Genomic DNA, 22,500 nt, shown 5'->3' on the forward strand with positions numbered 1-22,500 from the left:
CACTAAAAAGAACAAGTAAATTTTACACTAAAAAGAACTTACAAGTAAATTTTACACGAAAAAGAACAAGTAAACTTTACACTAAAAAGAACAAGTAAATTTTTCACTAAAAAGAACAAGTAAATTTTACACTAAAAAGAACAAGTAAATTTTACACTAAAAAGAGCAAGTAACTTTTACACGAAAAAGAACAAGTAAACTTTACACTAAAAAGAACAAGTAACAAAAATATACTTCGTTTATTTTTGTAACTTGATCTTTTTAGTGTAAAATTGTTATGGGTTCAGCTTCATCTCTTTTCGTGATACAAAATACTCGAGTTCAAGGAATGATTTTAATATTTTGTATTTTTAATTACTTTTTTCCTTCTAGTCTGTCAGAGTAGCAAATGCAATATTAAAAGTAATTTGAAATTAATCCTTGATTACTAAATAATAACATAAAATTTAGGGAGTGCACAGAAGTGCTTAAGATAGAAACGTTTAGAAATGTTTAGAGAAAAAATTCTTAAGATAGAAATGTTTAGGAATGTTGCGATAAAAAATTCTTAAGATAGGAATGTTTAGAAATGTTTAGATAAAGAATTCTTAAGATAGAAATGTTTAGATAAAAAATTCTTAAGATAGAAACGTTTAGAAATGTTTAGATAAAAAATTCTTAAGATAGAAATGTTTAGAAATGTTTAGATAAAAAATTCTTAAAATAGGAATGTTTAGAAACGTTCAGTTATGTTTAGATAGAAGCAGTGTTTCACAGAAGATATAAAGATATTAATGGATTTGATACACAGAAATGAAAACAAACATCAGTTTTTAGATATGGATGACATAAAAAAAATCTGGCCAAACGTTATAAGGATGGAGACAGGATTCTCGAAATAAAAGAAAATAATGAACTGTTATTCACTAGCCAGAACACATTAAGAAAGTTCAGTACTGACTGCATATCAGTACATGCGTAGACACTTGGAGACGCGCTAGTATAATTAATAGTTCTTTAGTTTACTGACCTGAACTAACTTCACCCTTTCGACCTTGACGTAAAAATACGGTATTGCGAATTATTTAAACCCAAAACACTAAGATCTCATGACTAAAGTGTTGCTTGTAGGTATAATTAGTTTATTTTTAAAACGAGGGCCAGCATGAATTCGCTCTTAGTGCCTTTATCTAACCCGGATAACAAAAGGCTGATTGATTGATTGATTGATTGATTAATTAGTTTGTCCATCTGGTGTCACAACAAGATTTAAAAAAAAGGGAAAAGGAGTGTGGTCTGATCCTCAAGGAAGCAACAACGCTTCTTTTTAGAAGTTGTAGTGTTATAGAAAACTAAAAAAACAGAAGCTTTGGAACAGAAATGGCAAAGCTAAGGACGAAATAACTCAAATAAAATGTATTGCAAATGTTGGAAACAATTGGAATTAGCGTCGAATAGGTATGATGAACGTCATTTCTTCGGTAATTGTCTTTATGGAGAATTTACTCTAAATTAACAAAACTCTGTGGTAAATTCCTTAATGCTCTATGGTAAGCAAAACGTTTAGGAATTAGCAGTTACTTAATCTGACGTAGATTACGTCGTAGAAAATAACAGCCTCGAAAGGTTTGTGTTTTGAATAATAAGTAAAAAATGCGCTGAAGTTTCGTCAGCGCAATCGAGTTTTCTGTACAGCGTATAATCAAGGCCACTAAAAATAGATCTACCTTTCGTTGGTCTCATTATAATGCTGTATGAGCCGCGGCCCATGAATCTTTAACCACGGCCCGGTGGTAACCTGTCCTATATCGTTGCCAGATGCACGATTATGGCTTTCTTTAACCTTAAATAAAATAAAAACTACTGAGGCTAGAGGGCTGCAATTTGGTATGTTTGATGATTGGAGGGTGGATGATCAACATACCAATTTGCAACCCTCTAGCCTTAGAATAGTTTAAGATCTGAGGGCGGACGGACAGACAAAGCCGGCACAATAGTTTTCTTTTACAGAAAACTAAAAAGTAATAAGAACGCTCACCGCTACATCGTACAGTAACATCAGCAATACTTTTTTGGGAAAACAATCAAATTGTAGCCAGTTTTTTCTGTACTCGGCGAATGTACGAGTACAGCCGAAAGCATCGGGTAACCCTTCGTCAATTCATTGTGCTTATTGAGTCTCATAATTTTTTTTTTTATATATATATTTGGATCATTAATTTCCACCCCAGTGTATAATATTGGTCATTAACATTTTGATACAGCTTTATTCATTTGTTTTTCCTTCGTAAACTGACCCAATTATAAACTGAAAAAAGAAAAAAAGAACGATTTATTTTCACAAGCGCGATTTGACTGTGTAGTAAAATTTATTTAGCCTTTGACCTGCAGGCTTTTAAAAATGGAAAAGATTTTTCGTTTAGAACTAGTAATAATTGATGCATATTTGTAAGTCGTACATTTATAATTATGATGATGATGATGAAGCTTACTGTTATTATTATTATTATTATTATTATTATTATTATTATTATTATTATTATTATTATTATTATTATTGTGCGGAAGATAAACCTCTGTCCATATGACTTGAAATTCAAGCTTCCAAAGAATATGGTGTTCATTTGAAAGCGGTTACTGAAGATCATAGGAAATACAAAAATAATAGATCAGTTATTAGAAAGGAAAGAAAAGACAAATTAATAGATTGATGGCTAGATAAAAATATAAATACATTTGTAGTCGGATTTAGGAAAATCGAAACCTTTCTTTATGGTCATTATAGTTTTCGCTTAAAATTCACAGACCCTTGATTTAAAAAAAGAAAAAACTTTAGTTGGGAAATTCCAGCAGATTCGGTGCAACAAACATTATTTCCTCGTTGGCTCGAGTTATCAAAGCTCATGACTCAGCCAACATTCCCTGCAGGCGATTTGCTTCAACAATCGGGATTCAAGCATAGATAAATACACAATTCAAAGGCCTTTTACTGGAAAGACTACAGAGTCACGACTGCAACCAAAATCCTTCCAGGAAACCTGGAAGTAGTTTTCTCTTGTGTGGGTTACTTAGTAAAATTTTTGGGTATACGTCCATTCGTAAGCTTTTATGTTTTATGACCCCGTAGGAGTATAGTGCCGTCAGTGCATCACACTCGTTGCACTGTAGGCATTGCTTAAGGTTCTTTGCAGAGTCCCTTCGGCCCCTAGCTGCAACCCCTTTCATTCCTTTTACTGTACCTCCATTCACAATCTCCTCCTTCCGTCTTACTTTTCTCTATCTTTTCCTAACAATTGTTTCATAGTGACTCTGCGAGGTTTTCCTCCTGTTACACTTTTCAGACCTTCTTACTGTCAGTTTCCCTTTCTGCGCTGAATGACTTCATAGACCCCAGCGGTTGACTGTTAGCTTAAATCCTATATGTCATTTCATTCAATTTTTTGGTACGTGTCCATTAGTAAGCATTTATATTTTATATCATTCGTATTACAAAATGAGATTAGCAAGTATTGTATTTCTGATGTCACGATCGTGGCATCTGTGACCTTGGTAACACCAAATTTAACAATAAAATCGGTACTTGGTGCATCTGGGTGAGCAAGAAATGAATAATGAGGTGAGAGCGTAAGTAGAATGTAGCCAGGTACTGAAGAGGAGCAAACAAACCTGCTTATTTTTTAACCTGTATTACTTCCTCAGAAGGGGTAATGCACTCGGATGGGGTGATGCACTCTTGAGGGGTAATACACTCTGAAGGGGTAATGCACTTAGAAGGAGTAATGCACTCAGAAGGGGTGATGCACTCTTAAGGGGTAGTGCACTCAGAAGGGGTAATGCACTCAGGAGGGGTGATGCACTCAGGAGTAATGCACTCCGAAGGGGTGATGCACTCAGGAGTAATACACTCAGAAGGGGTGATGCACTCTTGAGGGGTGATGCACTCTTGAGGGGTGATGCACTCTTAAGGGGTGATGCACTCTTGAGGGGTGATGCGCTCAGAAGGAGTAATGCACTCAGAAGGGGTGATGCACTCAGAAGGGGTGATGCACTCTTAAGGGGTAATACATTCTTAAGGGGTAGTGCGCTCAGAAGGGGTAATGCACTCGGAAGTAATGCACACAGAAGGGGCGATGCACTCTTAGGGGGTACTGCACTCAGAGGGGGTAATACACTCAAGGGAAATGTACTTAGAAGGGGTAGTGCACTCAGAAGGGGTAGTGCACTCAGAAGGGGTAGTGCACTCAGAGGGGGTATAATGCACTCAGAAGGAGAAATGCTCTCAGATGGGGTAATGCACTCAGAAGGGGTAGTGCACTCAGACGGACTAGTGCAGTCAGGAGAAATGCACTCAGAAAAAGCAATACACTCAGAAGAGGTAGTGCACTCAGAAGGAGAAATACTCTCAGAACGGGTAATGTATTCAGAAGGGGTAATGCACTCAGGAGAAATTCACTCAGAAGGGGTAATGCGCTTAGACGGGGTAGTGCAGGGGTAATGCACTCAAGGAGAAATGTCCTCAGAAGGGGTAATGTACTCAGATGGGGTAATGTACTCAGAAAGAGAAGTGCACTCAGAAAGGGTAATGCACTCTAGAGTAACGCACCCAGAAGGGGTAATTTGAATGAAACGCTGTCACGAGATCATTTGGTTCGATGAGTCTACTTTTTTTTTTTTTATAGAGTTCAGGCAACGCTCTTTCAGCGTCTGTCAGCTCTTGAGTTCTTTGAGTGCAGTAATACAACCTTTAGATACAGTGGCACCTTTCCCTGCCGGTTCCTATTGACCTCTTAACGTGAAGGCTATGTTGAAATCTAAGATCAAGGTTTAATAACATTCATCTGTTATCAGGTGGCTATTCTCTGCGACCCTGTGTTCTTTAAGTAGTCTGTCAGTTCTGTAGGGTAGGTGTGCTGCTCCTTACCTCAGTTTCCATACAGGCATACATACATACATGTTACCTTATTTGATTCACTCGTATTTATCATACCTCCTCATTCAGGCTTTGTAAATGGAAGTAGAATTCAGGTTTCGTAGAACCTTGATTATTCAAATAAATCTTCTGTTTCCTAATTTTACTTTTTGATTCTTCATATACTTATTCCCTTCATATACGTATTCCTTATTGTTTACCTTCGATCATGTTCTTACCATCGTAGCCTTTTGATTATTTTACTGTTTTACAATTTTGTCTATCTGTTTCTTAAGTCTCCAAAAGGGACCCTAGTCCTTTCCACGAACAGGTATTTTTTGCACACCTTTTGTCTTTTTTGGCCCCCTCCCTTTTGTCTTCTTGTCTTACCTTTTTCCTTTTTTAGCCCCCCCCTTCTTTGTCTTGTTATCACCCCACCTCCGCACCCAAAATAAAAATGACCTTTCCATAACCCAAATCCTGTAGCAGCATTTGTTACAATGTCATTTTCATCATAAGCATGAATCGTGAGAAACAGAAACACAGGATGGAAGTTTTTCTTTCGATTTTCATCTCGTAGGAAGTTTTTATGTATGCACATATGTATGTATGCATGTATTTATGTATGTATGTATATTCGAACATTATATTACCGGCGAGAAAAATTTTACTTAAACTTATTGCATCTTACATAACCTTTGCTCGAACTCGGGTAATCCGTATCTCCCTAAAAGGTCGTCTACAGTTAAAAAGTTCACTAAAGAGAGTAAAATTGTCCATAGATCGTTTCTAAAATGAATGGAAAGAGAAAAAACAGAAGATCAAAGGAAGGGAAGAAGTAGAACGAACGGCAGATCATAAGACGGTGCAGCTTCGGACCTGAAGTGAAAGAACGAAATGAAAAGATAAAAAAAAAAAAAAACGAAATGAGAGAATAATGAAAAGGACACTTTTCATAACTTGCCAGCAACGCCTTACTCGACGGATGAATGACGAGAGACTGTCTCAAAGAAGATGGAATGGAGGAGGAGGAAGAAGAAGAAGGAGAAGAGGAAGAGAAAGATGTGAGGAGAGAGAAGAAGAAGAAATAGACGAGAAAGATGTGGGGAGAGAGGAGGAAGAAGAGGAGAAGACGGAGAGAGAGAGAGAGAGAGAGAGAGAGAGAGAAGAGAGAGAGAGAAGAAGAAGAAGAAGAAGAAGAAGAAGAAGAAGAAGTAGTAGTAGTAGTAGTAGTAGTAGTAGTAGTAGACGAGAAAGATGTGAGGAGAGAGGGAGAGAAAGAAAAAGAAGAAGAAGAAGAAGAAGTAGACGAGAAAGATGTAAGGAGAGAGAGAGAGAGAGAGAGAGAGAGAGAGAGAGAGAGAGAGAGAGAGAGAGAGAGAGAGAGAAATATGTGTCAGTGTGACACACATTTTGGAAAATCCTGAAGTGGCGAGTGTAATAGGAAGACTCGAATTTCCTCTGTAGATTAGGATGTCTGCCACTTGATCACGCACTCATTACGTGGGGCCTCTTATGCACACTTCTCAGGACAACACACAGACACAGACACACACACGCACACACACACACACACACACACACGAGAACACATCGCGCGGAAATTTACAGTCTCGGACAAAGAAATGGACAGCCATGGAGTTGATGCGAAATAAACTGGGTTTTGGACGGAGAAAATAAATTTGTTAAGGTTTATCTTCATTCATATTATCACGGACATGTTTCTGGTGTGACGGGATAAATGCTGGGCAGAAATAAGGGCAATGTTTTTCAGTGGGAAGGATTAGTTTTGCAAAAATCCGTAGGTGCTGTTGCTTGCTCAGGAGCGAAGTACAATTCAGGGTGTATGGGTGTACTCGCGCCCTTACATACATACACACACATATATATTATCTATATCTATCTATATATATATGTGTGTGTGTATTTGTGTGTATATATAGGCTATATAAATATTGTGTATATATGTATTATGTATATATATAAATATCTATATATATATATACACATGTATATATGTATGTATGCATATATATGTACAGTGTGTGCGTGTATTTCTAAAAGCATTGCAAATAATGATTTTTTTCTTCCAAGCTAGCGGAAAGACGTTGTAGCTTCGACTTATAGTCGGAAGAGTAAAGATCTTGTCACTTGAATAACATAGCATAATTGTTCAAGCTTTCGCATAGTTTTAGTTATCTGGACGTTTCACAACAGGCTACATTCCATTTTCAACAGACTGAATACAGCAGGTTGTTGCTGTTGCTGTAGATAAAGCCCGTATCACCCAACTGCAAAGGCTGTTTCTCCTGGAGTAGCTTTTAGCTGAAGTTAAAACCATAAAATCTGGTCTGTGGGGAAAGTGAAAAAAAAACCAGAACTCGACTGGCCAGGGCTTAACCTGTTTTTCAAGATGGTGCCTTGAATTGTTTTGTGTAGGTATGTATACATGCACATATTCAGTAGACATTTTGAATGTAGACATTTACGCTTGATAAGACTTCCCCGTCTGTCACTGTATAAGTAAACAAAAGCTGAACATTTCGAATGTCATATTTTACAGTGTGCTCGTGGAATGACCCTTATCATATCTGAACACGTTTTAGGGAGCAGTCGTTTGCAGTCACTTTCAAAGGCTTCTCAGGCTGTTGTCTTCTCTCCCCCCCCCCCCGTAGGCGGGTAGTGCCGTCAGTGCACCTCGCGCGGTGCACTATAGGCATTACTTAAAGTTCCTTGCAGCGTCCCTCTGGCTCTTACTTGCAACCCCTTTCATTCCTTTTACTGTACCTCCGTTCATATAAGCTATCTTCCAGCTTACTTTTCACCCTGTCGTAACAGTTTTTTCATAGTACAACTGCGAGGTTTTTCTCTTATTGCATCTTTCAAACCTTTTTACTCTCGATTTCCCTTTCAACTCTGAATGACCTCATAGGTCTCAGTGCTTTGCCTTTGGCCTAAATCTTATATTCCAATTCCAGTTCCAATTCACCACCACTCCAAGGTATAGGAAGATGCTGGGTTTATTAGTTTTGTGCGAGACTTATCAGACCCAGTAGAACCTTCTCTTCGTGGAAGCTGGGTCTGACTCTTCTCTTTGTTAGCGAGGCTGTGAAAAGAATGAAAGAAGGAACGGGAGTAGACCGGAGGCTTTCTCGCGAATAATTAGCTCAGTGACATGTACAGTATATAACGTTGGGAGAATGTAAGAATGTTTTCTATTAAGGTTTTCATGCTCTCAGCATTTTCATGCTCTCCTGATTCAGTCGCTTATTTGCGGACGATGTATTATGGTCCTTATTCATTGTTTTCTAGAATTAAGGCGAATTTCGTCTATTAATTTGTCTAGTACTCAATCAACTCTCTAGTAATGTTTTGTACTTGGGAAACCTGATCCTTCAAATGTGTCAAAATTTGTGGGCATTAGTTTAATCAATATTATTTAAAAGGATTAGGGCCTGACAAAACTCTTCCTTATAGAAAATTGCGCAGTTTCGCCGGCTTAGGTGGGGATTATATACTATTTGATAAATATTGCTTCTGTATCCTGGGTGAGACTCAGTTAGCTATTCTCCCTGGTCCCACCTCATCAGTTACAAATACACTAGTTGCTAACGAAGGTAAGAAAGTCTCCCCAGCATTACACTTTGTGCATACATATATGACAGAGCCCTGTTTGACTGTATGCCACTGAATTCCGTCACATCTAGAATGTGAGTTAGGCTCTGCATATTCGCTGGAACTCTGCCTTTTCCAATGTTCCTTTAATTCAGAGATGAAACTGACTGTCGTGGCTATTCCAGTGTTCCGTCAATTTAATAATGAATGTAACTTCCGTGTCAAGTTTTCATTTGTATGAGGTGAGAAGCTCACCACCTCAGAAATGTTCAGTATTTCCCTCTTGTTTTCGTCACGCTAAATCAAGCAAGTTTCATTTGTTTAATTCATTCAGTCATTTGCATTTTGTTACCTTGATCAACATTTGGTTTAGTCAGTTCTCCAGTGGGCGACCACGAAAGATATGACGTGATGTCATTGGCACTAAGCTCTCTGAGCATGGTGGGCCAGGATATGGATAGGGATAGCAACCTCATCCTGGAATACTTGGTGAAAATCGGAAGGATAGCGCTTCCTGAAGCCACTTGATTTAAAGGGATGTATATATATATATATATATATATATATATATATATATATATATATATATATATATATATATATATATATATATATAATCTGATTTGCATAGGTATTTGGGAGTTAACATAACGGGTAATGGCAGGACGAGAGAAGAGTTGAGCCATAGAATAGTTGAAACAAGGAAGGCAGCAGAGTGCCTTCAAAAGGTATGGAAGAGAAGACAGTGTTTATATAAGTTAATAATCATATTATCGAGAACCTATTCATCAGTCTCATAATCCAATCCATCTTCTGAAGTGAAGCTGAGACGAAAAATGCTAACGAAGGATTGAGAAGGATGAAAAGGAGGAGAAATATACAAAGAAGTAGGTAGCAAAAATCACTTATGTTTTGAACGTTTTCTATACGTGGGATTCATCCCTGATTCATCGTTTAAAGGACAATGGGGAAACATCAGAGAGCGAGAGAGAGAGAGAGAGAGAGAGAGAGAGAGAGAGAGAGAGAGAGAGAGAGAGAGAGAAGAGGGGGGGGGACGCTGAAGAGTAGAGACAATGCCTACTATAGATCTGCATAAGGGCAGAGGGCTGGTCGTACATATACATACAAATTTACCTATATATATGCAACGGAAGCAGAGTCTGCCATCAGCAGAAGTCTTGCTCAAGAGAGAGAGAGAGAGAGAGAGAGAGAGAGAGAGAGAGAGAGAGAGAGAGATATGTCGTAAAATCAAAGAAATAAAAGATAGATGGGAACGAATACTTGATGTAGATGTTTACGGGAAGAACAGGGAAGATACAATAGGCACTGCACCAAAGAGATAAATTTCTTTTGTTGCATTTATATCCTCCCATTAAATTTTATTGCAGTATAGTCACGAAAGAAGTAACCTATATAAAAAAGAATTAAAATGAAACTGTATTAGACTGGCAGAAAATAATAGCAGTGACGATAGTTGATAGTCATTATGAGCATATCACCATCACCTTAATGTTTTTTTTTCCGTGGCTGGGGGTGGGGGCGGTGGCGGTAGTGTCATCAGTGCATTACTCAAGGTTCTCTGCAGCGTCCCTTCGGCCTCTAGCTGTAACTCCATTCATTCCTTTTACTGTGCTTCCGTTCATATTCCCTTTTTTCCATCTTACTTTCCACACACTTCTAACAATTGAATCATAGTGTGATAGGTAGGTTTTCCTCCCGTTACACCTATCAAACCTTTTTACTGCCAATTTCCGTTTCAGCACTGAAAGACCGCAGAGGCCCCAGCGCTTGGCCTTTGACCTAAATGCTATATATTCTATTCTGTTCTAAACTAATTCAGGGAAGAATTCATAAACCACGCTAAGCTAATAATTATATTAGTACGAAAGTGTGAATTTTTGGAAAAGCACCTTTTTATCGAGATTTCCTCTGGCACCCAACAAAATACATTTACCTATAACGGACGCCATTGGTCACTTCAGAATGATCTAAGAAAATAAACTTAATATAAGGCAACATCCTTTGGCCCTCCTCCCCCACGTATGCGGTCGGGACATTGCCGTTGCCAGGGTAACACAAACACACAGCTTGCATGTTACTTAATTTTGCCGGCATTGCCTCACATTTTTTCACAGTCAATAGCCCTCCGTGGAGGGGGGAGGGGGTGGCCTCCCATGGGCTTTCCCCTCCCTCCCTCCCTCCCTAAGGGACCTCGCAACCCGGTCATCAAGCTCTACTACACTAGCAGAGGCATTGATCTCCTCCATCCACAAAGAAGAACGCCACCTCACTGTGCCAAGGAAGGCTGAAACTGGAGGTTTTGTTGGCTGGTGTGAATGGATGGAGAAACTCGGGCGAAGGGAATCTGCAAGTTTGCCGAGTATTGATCTCCGGTTTGAGTTCGCCCGCTCGTTATTTGCGAAGACACCGAGAAGATAAGGCGAAGGATGTGGTCAATTGGAGTACAGTAGTTAGATGATGCGGTTATAAGGTCAAAGAACTTGCATTCGTTCGTTAATTTTCCTGTTTATCTGATAACTGATGTCCTCTTTCTGTGTTTCCCATTACTTTCTGGAACCTCTTTCGAACGAACACCATATTCTGTGGAAGCTTGAATTTCAAGTCAATGGTCTCTGTTAGGGGCTTGTTCTGTATATAGGGCCCATCATTTGAATAATAATAATAATAATAATAATAATAATAATAATAATAATAATAATAATAATAATAATAATAATAATAATAATAATCCATAACAATATCGTAATAGCATGAGTCACTAAATTAGTGAAGAAATCCAAAGTGGTGTAGATGTAAATATATATTTTAGAAATATATATGCAAAAGAGAGCTTTCGAGAAACTGCTCTATTCTACTTCGAGCAGGTTCGCGAAAGCTCTCTTTTGTATATATATTTCTAAAATATATATCTACATCTACACCACTGTGGATTTCGTCAATAATAATAATAATAATAATAATAATAATAATAATAATAATAATAATAATAATAATAATAATAATAATGAGATACGTTTACACAGGACAGGTTTAAAGAAATACGAGGTCAGCTGTGTCATGACGCACCCTAGAGATGAACTTATTTCCATGATTTATTTAATGAAGATCATATCTTTTAGCTCTCTCTCTCTCTCTCTCTCTCTCTCTCTTTCTGAATATAAAAACTTCTCAAGTTCGTGTAGAAATATTAGGTATTCATAAACAGAAACCATAATCGTGCCATCTCTGATACCACAGGTATATTGTGAGTTATAGCTGATGCGGAAGACTATTACGAGCTTCGGAATTCGCCATTTATAGTCGTTTTTGTCAAGTGGCTTCCCGTACTGACGATATTATTGAAGGTAAAATCCTCTACGAAAATGGAAAAGGAAATCGTGACTATGATGAAAGATGGAAGAGCAGAAAAGTAACACGAAATTTGAATTAATAATGAAGTTAATGATAAAGTTTTTTCTCTACCTGAGTAGTATGATCGAAGCACAAAAAAAATTTCATGTATGAAAAATAATTCTAGTTCTTAATCCCTAATACTGAATCTTATAAAATTAACATTCCGTTGAAGCCTTTAAGCTGCTATTTTCTGTAGCTGGTGAAATCATCTCTTCTAATTATTTTTTTTCTTGATTTACTGTTGCAAAAAAAAAAAAAACACAAAGTCAGAAATCGAGCACGTGATGGATGAGGTAACGCTGGGATTTATGATTTTTTTTTTTTGGCGTAATATTAAAACAAATGGTCCTGGTGTTCGTGTAGAAGGATTGCATTATTTTATTTTTTTTAAAAGAGAGCGTTTTAAATGACTTGGATTGATGTATGACTGACAGTTATATGGGGTTCCTCGCGTGACTTAGGGTGAAGAACAGATTTTTGTGTTCGATTTCAGTTTACTAAAAGAGAGGAGAGTTATGCAACTTGCAATGAAGGCTGAAACCATTGTTACAAAATTTGTTCTCGTCCCCCATAGAGATTTTTGAACTATGGATTTCCCTATAATAGGAGGTGAAAGAAACAAAGTTTAAATTCACTTTACCTTACATTTCTTTCAAAGTTAAGGCATATTAGTGAATGAAAGATTTCCATTTCCTTATGACTCTGTGACCTATATTCCATGAATAATTCCGAGGCTCTTCCGATATCATTATAGTACTGAAGTTTCTAAAAATATACTAGACTTCAGATCAAGGTTTCATGCTCATCTTTGGAACAACTGGGAAAACTAATGTCTTTTTGACATTTACGTGGGTTTTTAAAATTCCAGCCTCTTGGCGCCCTTGGAACTTTCCCTTGTACCATTTCCCTTGTAAATGTCTGTACTTATTCTTTTCTCAATTTAGGTGAGTCTCTCTTATCTGGTGATGCATAACGACCTGTTATCAATTACATGCCATTTTTCCCAGACCAGCTTGTTTTACAGTTCATCGATGCTGTTGTTATATATGTCTGTATCTTCTTCATTATCGTATGTTCGTCCTACTTAACCTTATTTTCATACGGGCTAAATATTACATAAAAGAGTTGATGGCAATTGGAAAAATTCCTTTACTAAAGATGGTAGGTAAAACCACGAGTGGGTGTGTGTTTTTCAGATATTTTAAAGTTTGCCTTTTCCTAGAATTCTGAGAAGAGGTTTTGCAAAGATTAAATAATATTCAGATCTGTTTTCAAAGGAACCACGCTTTTCATGGCTGGTCCACATAATAGTTGTTGAACCTTTTGGTATAAAATATGGGTGGACCTCTGATCTAAATCAGCTTTTCGTTTTTAAGGGGCCATTTCTGATGGGTATTTAGGTTCGATTAGCTATTTATCCTTCAAGCTTACGTTGTTTTTATAGAATCTTGCGAAAATTCGTCTATAAAAAGTGAGGTCTTTGTTCTTTGTTCTGGCAAAAGCCAGTGTAGATTGAAGTTCTTGCGTTGCATGCCTCAGGCCAGTTTTCAAAATATTAAAGTATCCCATTTTTCCTGCCGTCGTATTTTACGACACTTTCCTAAAACCTGTTATTTGCTAACGAGCTGAAGTTGCAGCATACTGATATGGGTGTCAAAGTGCCTGCGAATATTAATCAGCCCCGTAGGGGGTAGTGCCGTCAGTGCACCTCATGCATTACTTAAGGTTCTTTTGCAGCGTCCCTTCGGCCCCTAGCTTCTTCAACCCCTTTCATTCCTATTAATATATATCCGTTCATATTTTCTTTCTTCCATCATACTTTCCACCCTCTTCTAACATTTGTTTCATAGTGCAACTGCGAGGTTTTTCTCGTTACACCTTTCGAAGCTTTTTACTGTCAATCTACTGCCCAGCGCTGAATGACCTCATAGATCCCAGGGCTTGGCATTGTCCTAAATTCTATATTCTGTACTATTCTATTATTCTATCAGTCACAAATTGGGAAAGCGTTCCGTGTGATCTGTTTTGAGGGAAAAGTCATAGAAATGATTGAATATATTTATGTTCGAGCTATTAATAACAAGCGAGTCCCCCACCCCTCCCTCTGAATGGCCATTCTGAGTTATTATAATAGAGTTCCCATTATTCCGGTCTACTGGGTAAATCGCCAATGTTGCACTGTGTATTCCAAAGTTTAGATAATTGGAAATATTTCATGAAAGGTTTTTTTTTTATCAAGGCGTTTTGTTCAGCCGTGGAATGGCTATCTGATTCATTTCGAATGGGAAGAGAGAATATATATAGAGGAAATCGTTAAAAAGGACATTTTTAAGGTTTACAATATGTAACAAATGACATGCTTTATATACAGAAATCACAGAAAATGTGATGAGATGCTGTAGCTACAGGTAGATCTGAAATCACTTCGATATCATGATCGTTAGGTTATCAGTTGTGATCAGATAAATGCGAGGTTTGTTTTTCACTGCTGACTCGTAACTCAGTATACACCCTAGGGGGCTAGTGCCGTCAGTGCACCTCACGGGTTGCACTGTAGGCATTACTTAAAGGTTCTTTGCAGCGTCTCTTCGGCCCCTAGCTGCAACCCTTTTCATTCATTTTACTGTACCTCCATTCATATATCTTTCTTCCATCTTGCTATCCACCCTCTCCTAACAATTATTTCATTGTGCAACTGCGAGATTTTCCTCCTGTTACACCTTTCAAACCTTCTTACTCTTAATTTTCTTTCCAACGCTGAATGACCTCATAGGTCCCAGTGCTTGGCCTTTCGCCTAAACTCCTTATTCAGTCAATTCAACTATATTCAGTTCCAGACACTTAATAAAATCCTCTTCCTTAATGAAAAATCTACGACATGTTTGATGATGCGAAATATCTATGGTGCATCACTCTACTCTGACCAGAAATAATAAGTGGAAATCCACAATTAAGAAAATGAGCGAAAACTGTATATTGAAAACAATACGAGTCGAAAAGTTGATTAAAAATGGAAGCTTTCGACCGTTTGAACGGCGGCCCTCTTCAGCCATTTTTAATAATTTTTTTGACTTGTATTGATTCAAAACAGTTTTTGTTCATATAAATAATTGTGGACTTTCATGTATTAATAAAAAAAATCACATTGTATTACTTTTTGTGTGTGTGTGTATCCGGGAATCCATTTTTAATAATTTTTTTGACTTGTATTGATTCGAAACAGTTTTTGCTCATATAAATAATTGTGGACTTTCATGTATTAATAAAAAAAATCACATTGTATTAATTTTTATGTGTGTGTGTCCGGGAATCCATTTTAAATCATTTTTTTGACTTGTATTGATTCAAAACAGTTTTTGCTCACATACATAATTGTGGACTTTCATGTATTAATAAAAGAAATCACATTGTATTACTTTGTATGTGTGTGTATCCGGTAATCCATATTTAATAATTTTTTTGACTTGTATTGATTCAAAACAGTTTTTGCTCATATACATAATTGTGGACTTTCATGTATTAATAAAAGAAATCACATCGTATTACTTTTGTGTGTGTGTGTGTGTGTGTATCCGGCAATACACTCGAAAACGACGTGGATCCAAATCTCTAGACTTGAGCAAAGTAGGGAGGTAATGAGTCTGAACTGAGTCAGCTGTCAGCCACCTGAGTCAGCTGTCAGTCCGTCCGTCTGTCCTTCGACTTATCGACTCCGACTCGACCTCCGTATTCTTCAACGGTCACTCTGGGTCTGTCTGCATCTTTCTCCTTCACGTCTTCCTCCTTTCTCTTAGTGCCCGCTGGTTTTTGTTGCTTTACAGCAGCTCCTTCTGCGCCTCCTGAGGGAGACTGTGATTGCTCTCCTTCCTTCTCCCTCCCATTTCCTCCTCCTCCTCCTCCTCCTCCTCCTCCTCCTCCTCCTCCTCCTCCCCTCCTCCTGCTTCTTCTTCTTCTTCTTCTTCTTCTTCTTCTTCTTCTTCTGCTGCTGCTGTGATTGCTCCCCTTCCTTCTCACTCGCTTTTCCTCCTCCTCCTCCTCCTCCTCCTCCTCCTCCTCCTCCTTTTCCTCCTTTTCCTTCTTCTTCTTCTTCTTCTTCTTCTTCTTCTTCTTCTTCTTCTTCTTCTTCTTCTTCTTCTTCTTCTTCATGATTTTTGCGTCATTCATGGGGAAGGAGAAGTTAGCTGAATCTCTCCCTCTTTCTCCCCATTCTTTTGCAAAATTCTCAAGGAGCAAACAGGAAATTGCAGTAGCATCTCTCTCTCTCTCTCTCTCTCTCTCTCTCTCTCTCTCTCTCTCTCTCTCTCTCTCTCTCTCTCTCTCTCTCTCTCGTGTGTGTGTGGCCAGAAATGCATAAGATGGACAAGACTGCTAGGGCTGCCTATAATAGTATTTGTTATATTGCCTGATATCTCACAAATGTACAAAAAAAAAAACCCTGCATAGTCAAGATGGATGCTTTAAAGGTATCATACGGAATATGATTGTTTTTTAAATTGTCCCTTTAACTTAAGTGATGAATCAAACAGAATTTGGCTGACGTAGTGAAAGCAAGCATTTCCCAGGGATATATATATATATATATATATATATATATATATATATATATATATATATATATATATATATATATTTACACATTACATTTACATTTATTGTTTCGCAGTTTACACATTACTCTGGTGTAACCCCTTTTGCTAGCCTTTACATTTTAGCTTTCTAAAAGAGGACCATTAGTGCCCCCGTTGTTTCAGAAAATCCTATCGGTACGTAGGAGGCCATGCTTATACAGCGTTTATGGGTTCCATCTATCCATTAATGTTTGTATTTAGGGGCCCTCCTATGGGGCCTCATTTGGTGCAGCAGGCAGGGGCCCCCTTGCATTTGTCCGTTATAGCTTTATTTTTCTTTAATGATGTTATTTTTGCTGTCAAATTGGTTTCTACAAGTATATCTTCGGTTTTATTACACTATATCAATATGTATATGTCCTTTATAGCCTTATTTTTCTTTTAATAATATATTTGCTGTCAAATTGGTTTTCACAAATATGTCTTTAGTTTTATTTCAATATATCAATATATATTTGTCCTTTATAGCTTTATTTTTTTTAATAATATTAAATTTGCTGTCAAATTGGTTTTCACAAATATGCATAGCTTTATTACAATATATCAAACTGTATTTGTCTTTTATAGCCTTATTTTTCTTTAATGTTTTTATATTTGTTGTCAAATTGGTTTTCACAAATATGTCTTTAGTCTTATTTCATTATATCAAGAATTTTACTTCAATTTTAGTTTCTGGGGGAGGTAACTTAATAGTCTTTTGTTTATATAGGATAATACTGTATATTAATCACTCCAAGTGGTTAAAATATTTTAGTGCGTGATTTGAAGAGGTCCCTTAAATCTTGACCGTCCCATAGTCTTCCTTGTGATGTAGGTCAGAACACATAATATTTCATACCCGATTCTTGATTAAACAGGCACCCCATGAAGCTCAATTAGGAGAGGGCGTGTCCTCATCACCAGGTGGTTTATCCATTAATAATTTGGTTGCCTTATCGTCAGTTTATTTTTAGCTTTTGGGAGGTCATTATAATGGCAGGTCCAGTAGTATTAATTAACCTTTCGATCATATAGATTTACAAACGCCTGACTGAATAATACCATTCTACATGTTATAAATTTCACACTTGACGTCATTTTGATATTTTGAAAGAAGTTTGGGGAACTATTCAAGCCTCTCGATCTGAAATATTACGCATCTCTCTCTCTCTCTCTCTCTCTCTCTCTCTCTCTCTCTCTCTCTCTCCTCTCACAGGAAAAGTGATCTCTCACAGAAATAATGATTCGAAATTGACTGCTCTCTCTCTCTCTCTCTCTCTCTCTCTCTCTCTCTCTCTCTCTCTCTCTCTCTCTCTCTCTCTCTCTCTCCCCACACAGGAAAAGTGATCTCTCACAGAAATAATGATTCGGAAATTGACTGCTCTCTCTCTCTCTCTCTCTCTCTCTCTCTCTCTCTCTCTCTCTCTCTCTCTCTCTCTCTCTCTCACACAGGAAAGTGATCTCTCACAGAAACATTTATCTGAAATTGACTGCTCTCTCTCTCTCTCTCTCTCTCTCTCTCTCTCTCTCTCTCTCTCTCTCTCTCTCTCTCTCTCTCTCTCTCTACACAGGGAAAGTGATCTGTCACAGAAATAATCTCTCTCTTTCTCTCTCGAAGTGCCCGTTCTTGGTCTGAAGACGCATTCGTTCTTGGTCTGAAGAATCAACCCGATTTCACGCGTATAACATACGACTAGCGAGTGATCTATAGCTAGAAGTGTTCGTGAACTGTCGGTGATTAGATTAAAGTCAGAATAGCATGATAAAGCGTCGACTAAGGTGTTTTCTTTCGAGTGAAATATTAAAAATTGAGCATCATGGAAGCGTCTAGCAACAACAGTGGCAAAAGATGGCGAAATCTTGCCTGCCTTGCAGACTACCAATATGATGACTTGGCAAGCAGGGAGTTGGGGTTTCTTATCGTTGAGATCAATAACAACTCCAACCAAAAAGATGCAAAAACATACACAGACATAGTGAAAGGATATGATACTTCAAGCTGGAAGAAGTCAGCAGAAAACATAATGAAAATAATTGAAGGTATACCAAAGAAATTCCAAGTGATCAAGGGACTTATAAAGAAAATTTACATCAATCAACACATTCCAACAAAGGAAATGAACAAGGTGAATATGGTGCAATAGGAAAACGAATGCCTAAAGCATGCAATCCATGTAATGTGTGGTATAGCATTGTAAATCCACAAAACCTGATAAGGAAATGCTGTGCATGCCATGTACCAACTCACCCTACATGCGCAGAAGTACAGCAAAATAAAAAAAAGGACACAAGTATTTTGCTCAACATGTCTAATATGGATAGACAATGTTGTTAAGTCAAGACTTAATGTACAAATAGTAGAGGATGAAGAAAATGAGGAAGAGGAAGACGAGGAAAACGAAATAGAAGAAGAAAATAAGATTGAAGAGATAGAAAACAATAATGAAAACAAAGAACAGGATAAGAGTATGGATGCAGAGAAACTCATAGACTCTACATATAAGGCAATACAACAGCATACATACGAAGAAATAAACTATGACATGACAACCCAAAATAAAATCCCAAAGAGGTTGTACCCAGATATACATACTGATGGGAAAGAGCAAGAAAAAAGAAAGAAAGACATAGTCTGCACTCTTTTGAAAAGAGGGAATTGCAGATTTGGTGAAAGATGTCACTAAAAACATCCCAAGATATGTCACAACTATGAGATTTATGGCAAACGTGCATATCTAGACGGCTATGAGGTTGAATGCAGCGATCTACATCCAAAAATATCCAGAAACTTGAGACAAGGAAAAGGGTGCAGATTCAACAAAAAGTGTAGGTATATGCATCCTGTAGCCATGAAGAACGAAAATCAAAATCAAATACATATCAAAAATCAAAATAAAAAAGAAACATAAAGAAAGGAATAAAGAGTATGAGACGAAGGAAAAAAGCAAGCCAACAACACGTTATGAAATGAAAGCATCACGATATGAGGCATCAGCACCCAGGTACAGTGCAAGGAAGCAATGTATCTACAATGCAAAGGGATGGTGCAGATATGGAGATAGATGTAGGTACAAACACAAAATGAATAAATATGAAGATGGAAGATCAAATATATTGGAAAAGTTGGATCTTTTAATGTCCGAGGTTATGGAAATGAAGAAAAGAACAACATATCAGAACAGGAAAGAGACATGGGAAAATCCTTATTATTACCCATATTAGACAATGGGGATAACAAGCAAACCATCATAGTGATGAATGTGCAGGGTTTAGTTTTGAGTAACTCAAAAAGAAAAATAGAGTTCTTAGAAGAACTAATCCAAACTGAAAAAATAGATATAATGAATGTAAGTGAAACCTGGTACTCCCAAGAGACTGGTGATGATGATCGGATAAAGGGTTTCCAAACTTATAGATCAGATAGAAAAAATAGGAATCAAGGGGGAACCGCAATATATGGGAGAGACGTAAATCAAGGAAAAATCTGTGAGAAATATAGTAACACAGAATGTGAATTAATAGCGGTAGAATTTGAATTTGAAAAATTAGTAAACATCGTAATATACAGACCCCCTAATACTAAAGGGTTTGACATATATAGACAAATTAGATGATATATGTAGAAATCACAAAGAATGGAATATACTCCTATCCAGAGACTTCAACTTTCCTTTCGTAGATTGGAAAGAACGAATAGGAGATTGTGATTGTATTTATACATGTAAAAAAAAGAGTAATAGTAGTGCAGAAGATAAGAGGCAATTTGAAAAGCTATTAGATATGCTACTAGAACATAACATTCAGCAAATAAATCACCTGCCAACAAGAGAGGATAATATCTTAGACCTAGTATTTGTGAACGAGGTGAATTATGTTTAAGATATAATAGTATATAATAAGAGTATTTCAGACCATAATGTCATAGAATTAACAGTCCATTCCAAAGCAAGTGAAAACAGAGATAATCAAGAGACGAAAAAGTGGGAAGGATATGGAAAATACAATTTCTATAGTAAGAACATAAAATGGTCAGAAATAAATGAAGCATTAAACAAAGACTGGGAAAACATATTTGCAAGTGATAATATACAGGTAAATATGGAAATATTATATAAAATATTAGAGAAAATAGTGGATAAATATATACCAAAGAAGAAAAGTAAACATCAGTCATGCATACCAAGAGACAGAAGGATCCTGTTCCAGAAAATCAGAAGGTGGAAAAAAGGTCGTGCAAAAGAAAAGAATGCATGGAAAGTGATGGAACTAAAAAGAAAGAAAATTCAGAACAAAATATTATACAATCAAAAGAAAATGAAAAACTGGACCTAGAAGAAAAGACCCTACAAAATATCAAGCAAAACCCCAAAATTTTTTACTCATGCAAAAAAGATGAATAAAAGAGGAGTAGAAATAGACCCTCTAAGAACTGAAGGGCGATTAACGAATGAAAAAAAGGAAGTATGTAACATATTAGCAGAAAGATATAAGAGTGAATTTACACCTAGAATTGATAATGAAGATAATGATACAGAAATAAGAGATGAAAATAGTGAATATTTATCGGATATAGATATTAATGAAGCTGATATTGTGCAGGCTATTAATGAAATTAAAAATGGATCAGCAGCAGGACCAGATGGCATCCCTGCCATTTTGTTAAAGAAAGTGGTTCATTCAATCGCAAAGCCGCTCGCAATATTATTAACACGAAGCATATATACAGGCAAGATTTATGAGCATAAATTAGCATATATTACCCCTACTTTCAAAAGTGGATCAAGACTAGAGGCAAGTAATTATAGGCCTGTGAGTCTGACATCTCATATTATGAAAGTGTGTGAAAGGGTAATGAAGAAAAATATAATGAAACATTTAATGAAAAATAGTTTGTTTAATATAGGACAACATGGTTTTGTACCTGGAAAAAGTACACAAACCCAACTGTTAGTCCACCATGAAAGCATATATAAAAATATGATAAACGAAAAAGATACAGATGTGTTTACCTAGACTTTGCAAAAGCTTTTGACAAGGTAGACCATAATATATTAGCGACAAAAAATTAAAAAACATAATGTTGTGGACAAAGTAGGAAGATGGATAAAAGAATTTTGCAAAACAGAAAACAGATAGTAACTGCAAACGACGAGAAATCGGATGAAGCTAAGGTAATATCCGGTGTGCCACAAGGTACGGTGTTAGCTGCATTGCTGTTTGTTATTATGATTACAGACATAGACAGTAATGTTAAGGGCTCGGTAGTGAGAAATTTCGCTGATGACACAAGAATAAGTAGAGAAATTACTTATGATGAAGGTAGGAACACGGTACAAAAAGGCCTAAACAAAATATATGAATGGGCAGAGGTAAATAGGATGGTATTTAACTCTGATAAATTTGAATCAATAAATTATGGTGATAAAGAATGAATGCTATATGCATATAAAGGACCTAATAACGAGACAATCACACCTTGGTGTGATGTTGAATAGGAATATGTTATGCAATGATCAAATAGCAATACTATTGGCAAAATGCAAAGCAAAAATGGGAATGTTGTTCCGGCACTTCAAAACAAGAAAAGCGGAACACATGATTATGCTTTATAAAATGTATGTATGTAGTCCACTTGAATATTGCAATATAATATGGTACCCACACAACCAAAAGGATATTGCGCAAACAGAGAGTGTACAAAGGTCCTTTACAGCTAGAATAGAAGAAGTTAAGGACCTTGACTACTGGGAAAGACTACAGTTCTTAAATTTATAGTCTCGAAAGGAGAAGAGAATGCTACATGATAATACAGGCAGGAAACAGATAGAAGGAATTACCGAAAACATCATGGAGCTAAGAATATCAGAAGAGCAAGCAGAGGTAGGTTAATAGTGCCCAAAACTATACCAGGAAAACTAAAGAAAAGCACACAGGACATTAATCCACCACGCACCAGCATCGATAATGCAGCGTCTA

At 36.9% G+C, this 22,500-nt stretch overlaps 3 protein-coding genes across 27 annotated transcripts in view; 1 reads left to right on the forward strand and 2 right to left on the reverse strand.

Moving 5' to 3' along the window:
• LOC136837694 (sodium/potassium/calcium exchanger Nckx30C-like) overlaps positions 1-22,500 on the forward strand; it is a 537,491-nt gene that overhangs the window by 74,962 nt on the left and 440,029 nt on the right. The window lies entirely within an intron of this gene.
• On the reverse strand, positions 3,667-8,979 carry LOC136837433 (uncharacterized). Its single transcript, XM_067102212.1, has 3 exons — positions 8,856-8,979; positions 7,948-7,994; positions 3,667-4,362 (listed from the first exon to the last, which is right to left on the reverse strand). Exons 1-3 carry the CDS (start codon positions 8,977-8,979, stop codon positions 3,667-3,669), a joined length of 867 nt encoding a protein of 288 aa, XP_066958313.1.
• LOC136837434 (uncharacterized protein DDB_G0283697-like) lies at positions 15,596-16,063 on the reverse strand. The gene has a single exon (XM_067102213.1). It carries the CDS (start codon positions 16,061-16,063, stop codon positions 15,596-15,598), a length of 468 nt encoding a protein of 155 aa, XP_066958314.1.

This window comes from Macrobrachium rosenbergii, chromosome 59 (assembly GCF_040412425.1).
Source record: "Macrobrachium rosenbergii isolate ZJJX-2024 chromosome 59, ASM4041242v1, whole genome shotgun sequence".
NCBI lineage: Eukaryota > Metazoa > Arthropoda > Malacostraca > Decapoda > Palaemonidae > Macrobrachium > Macrobrachium rosenbergii.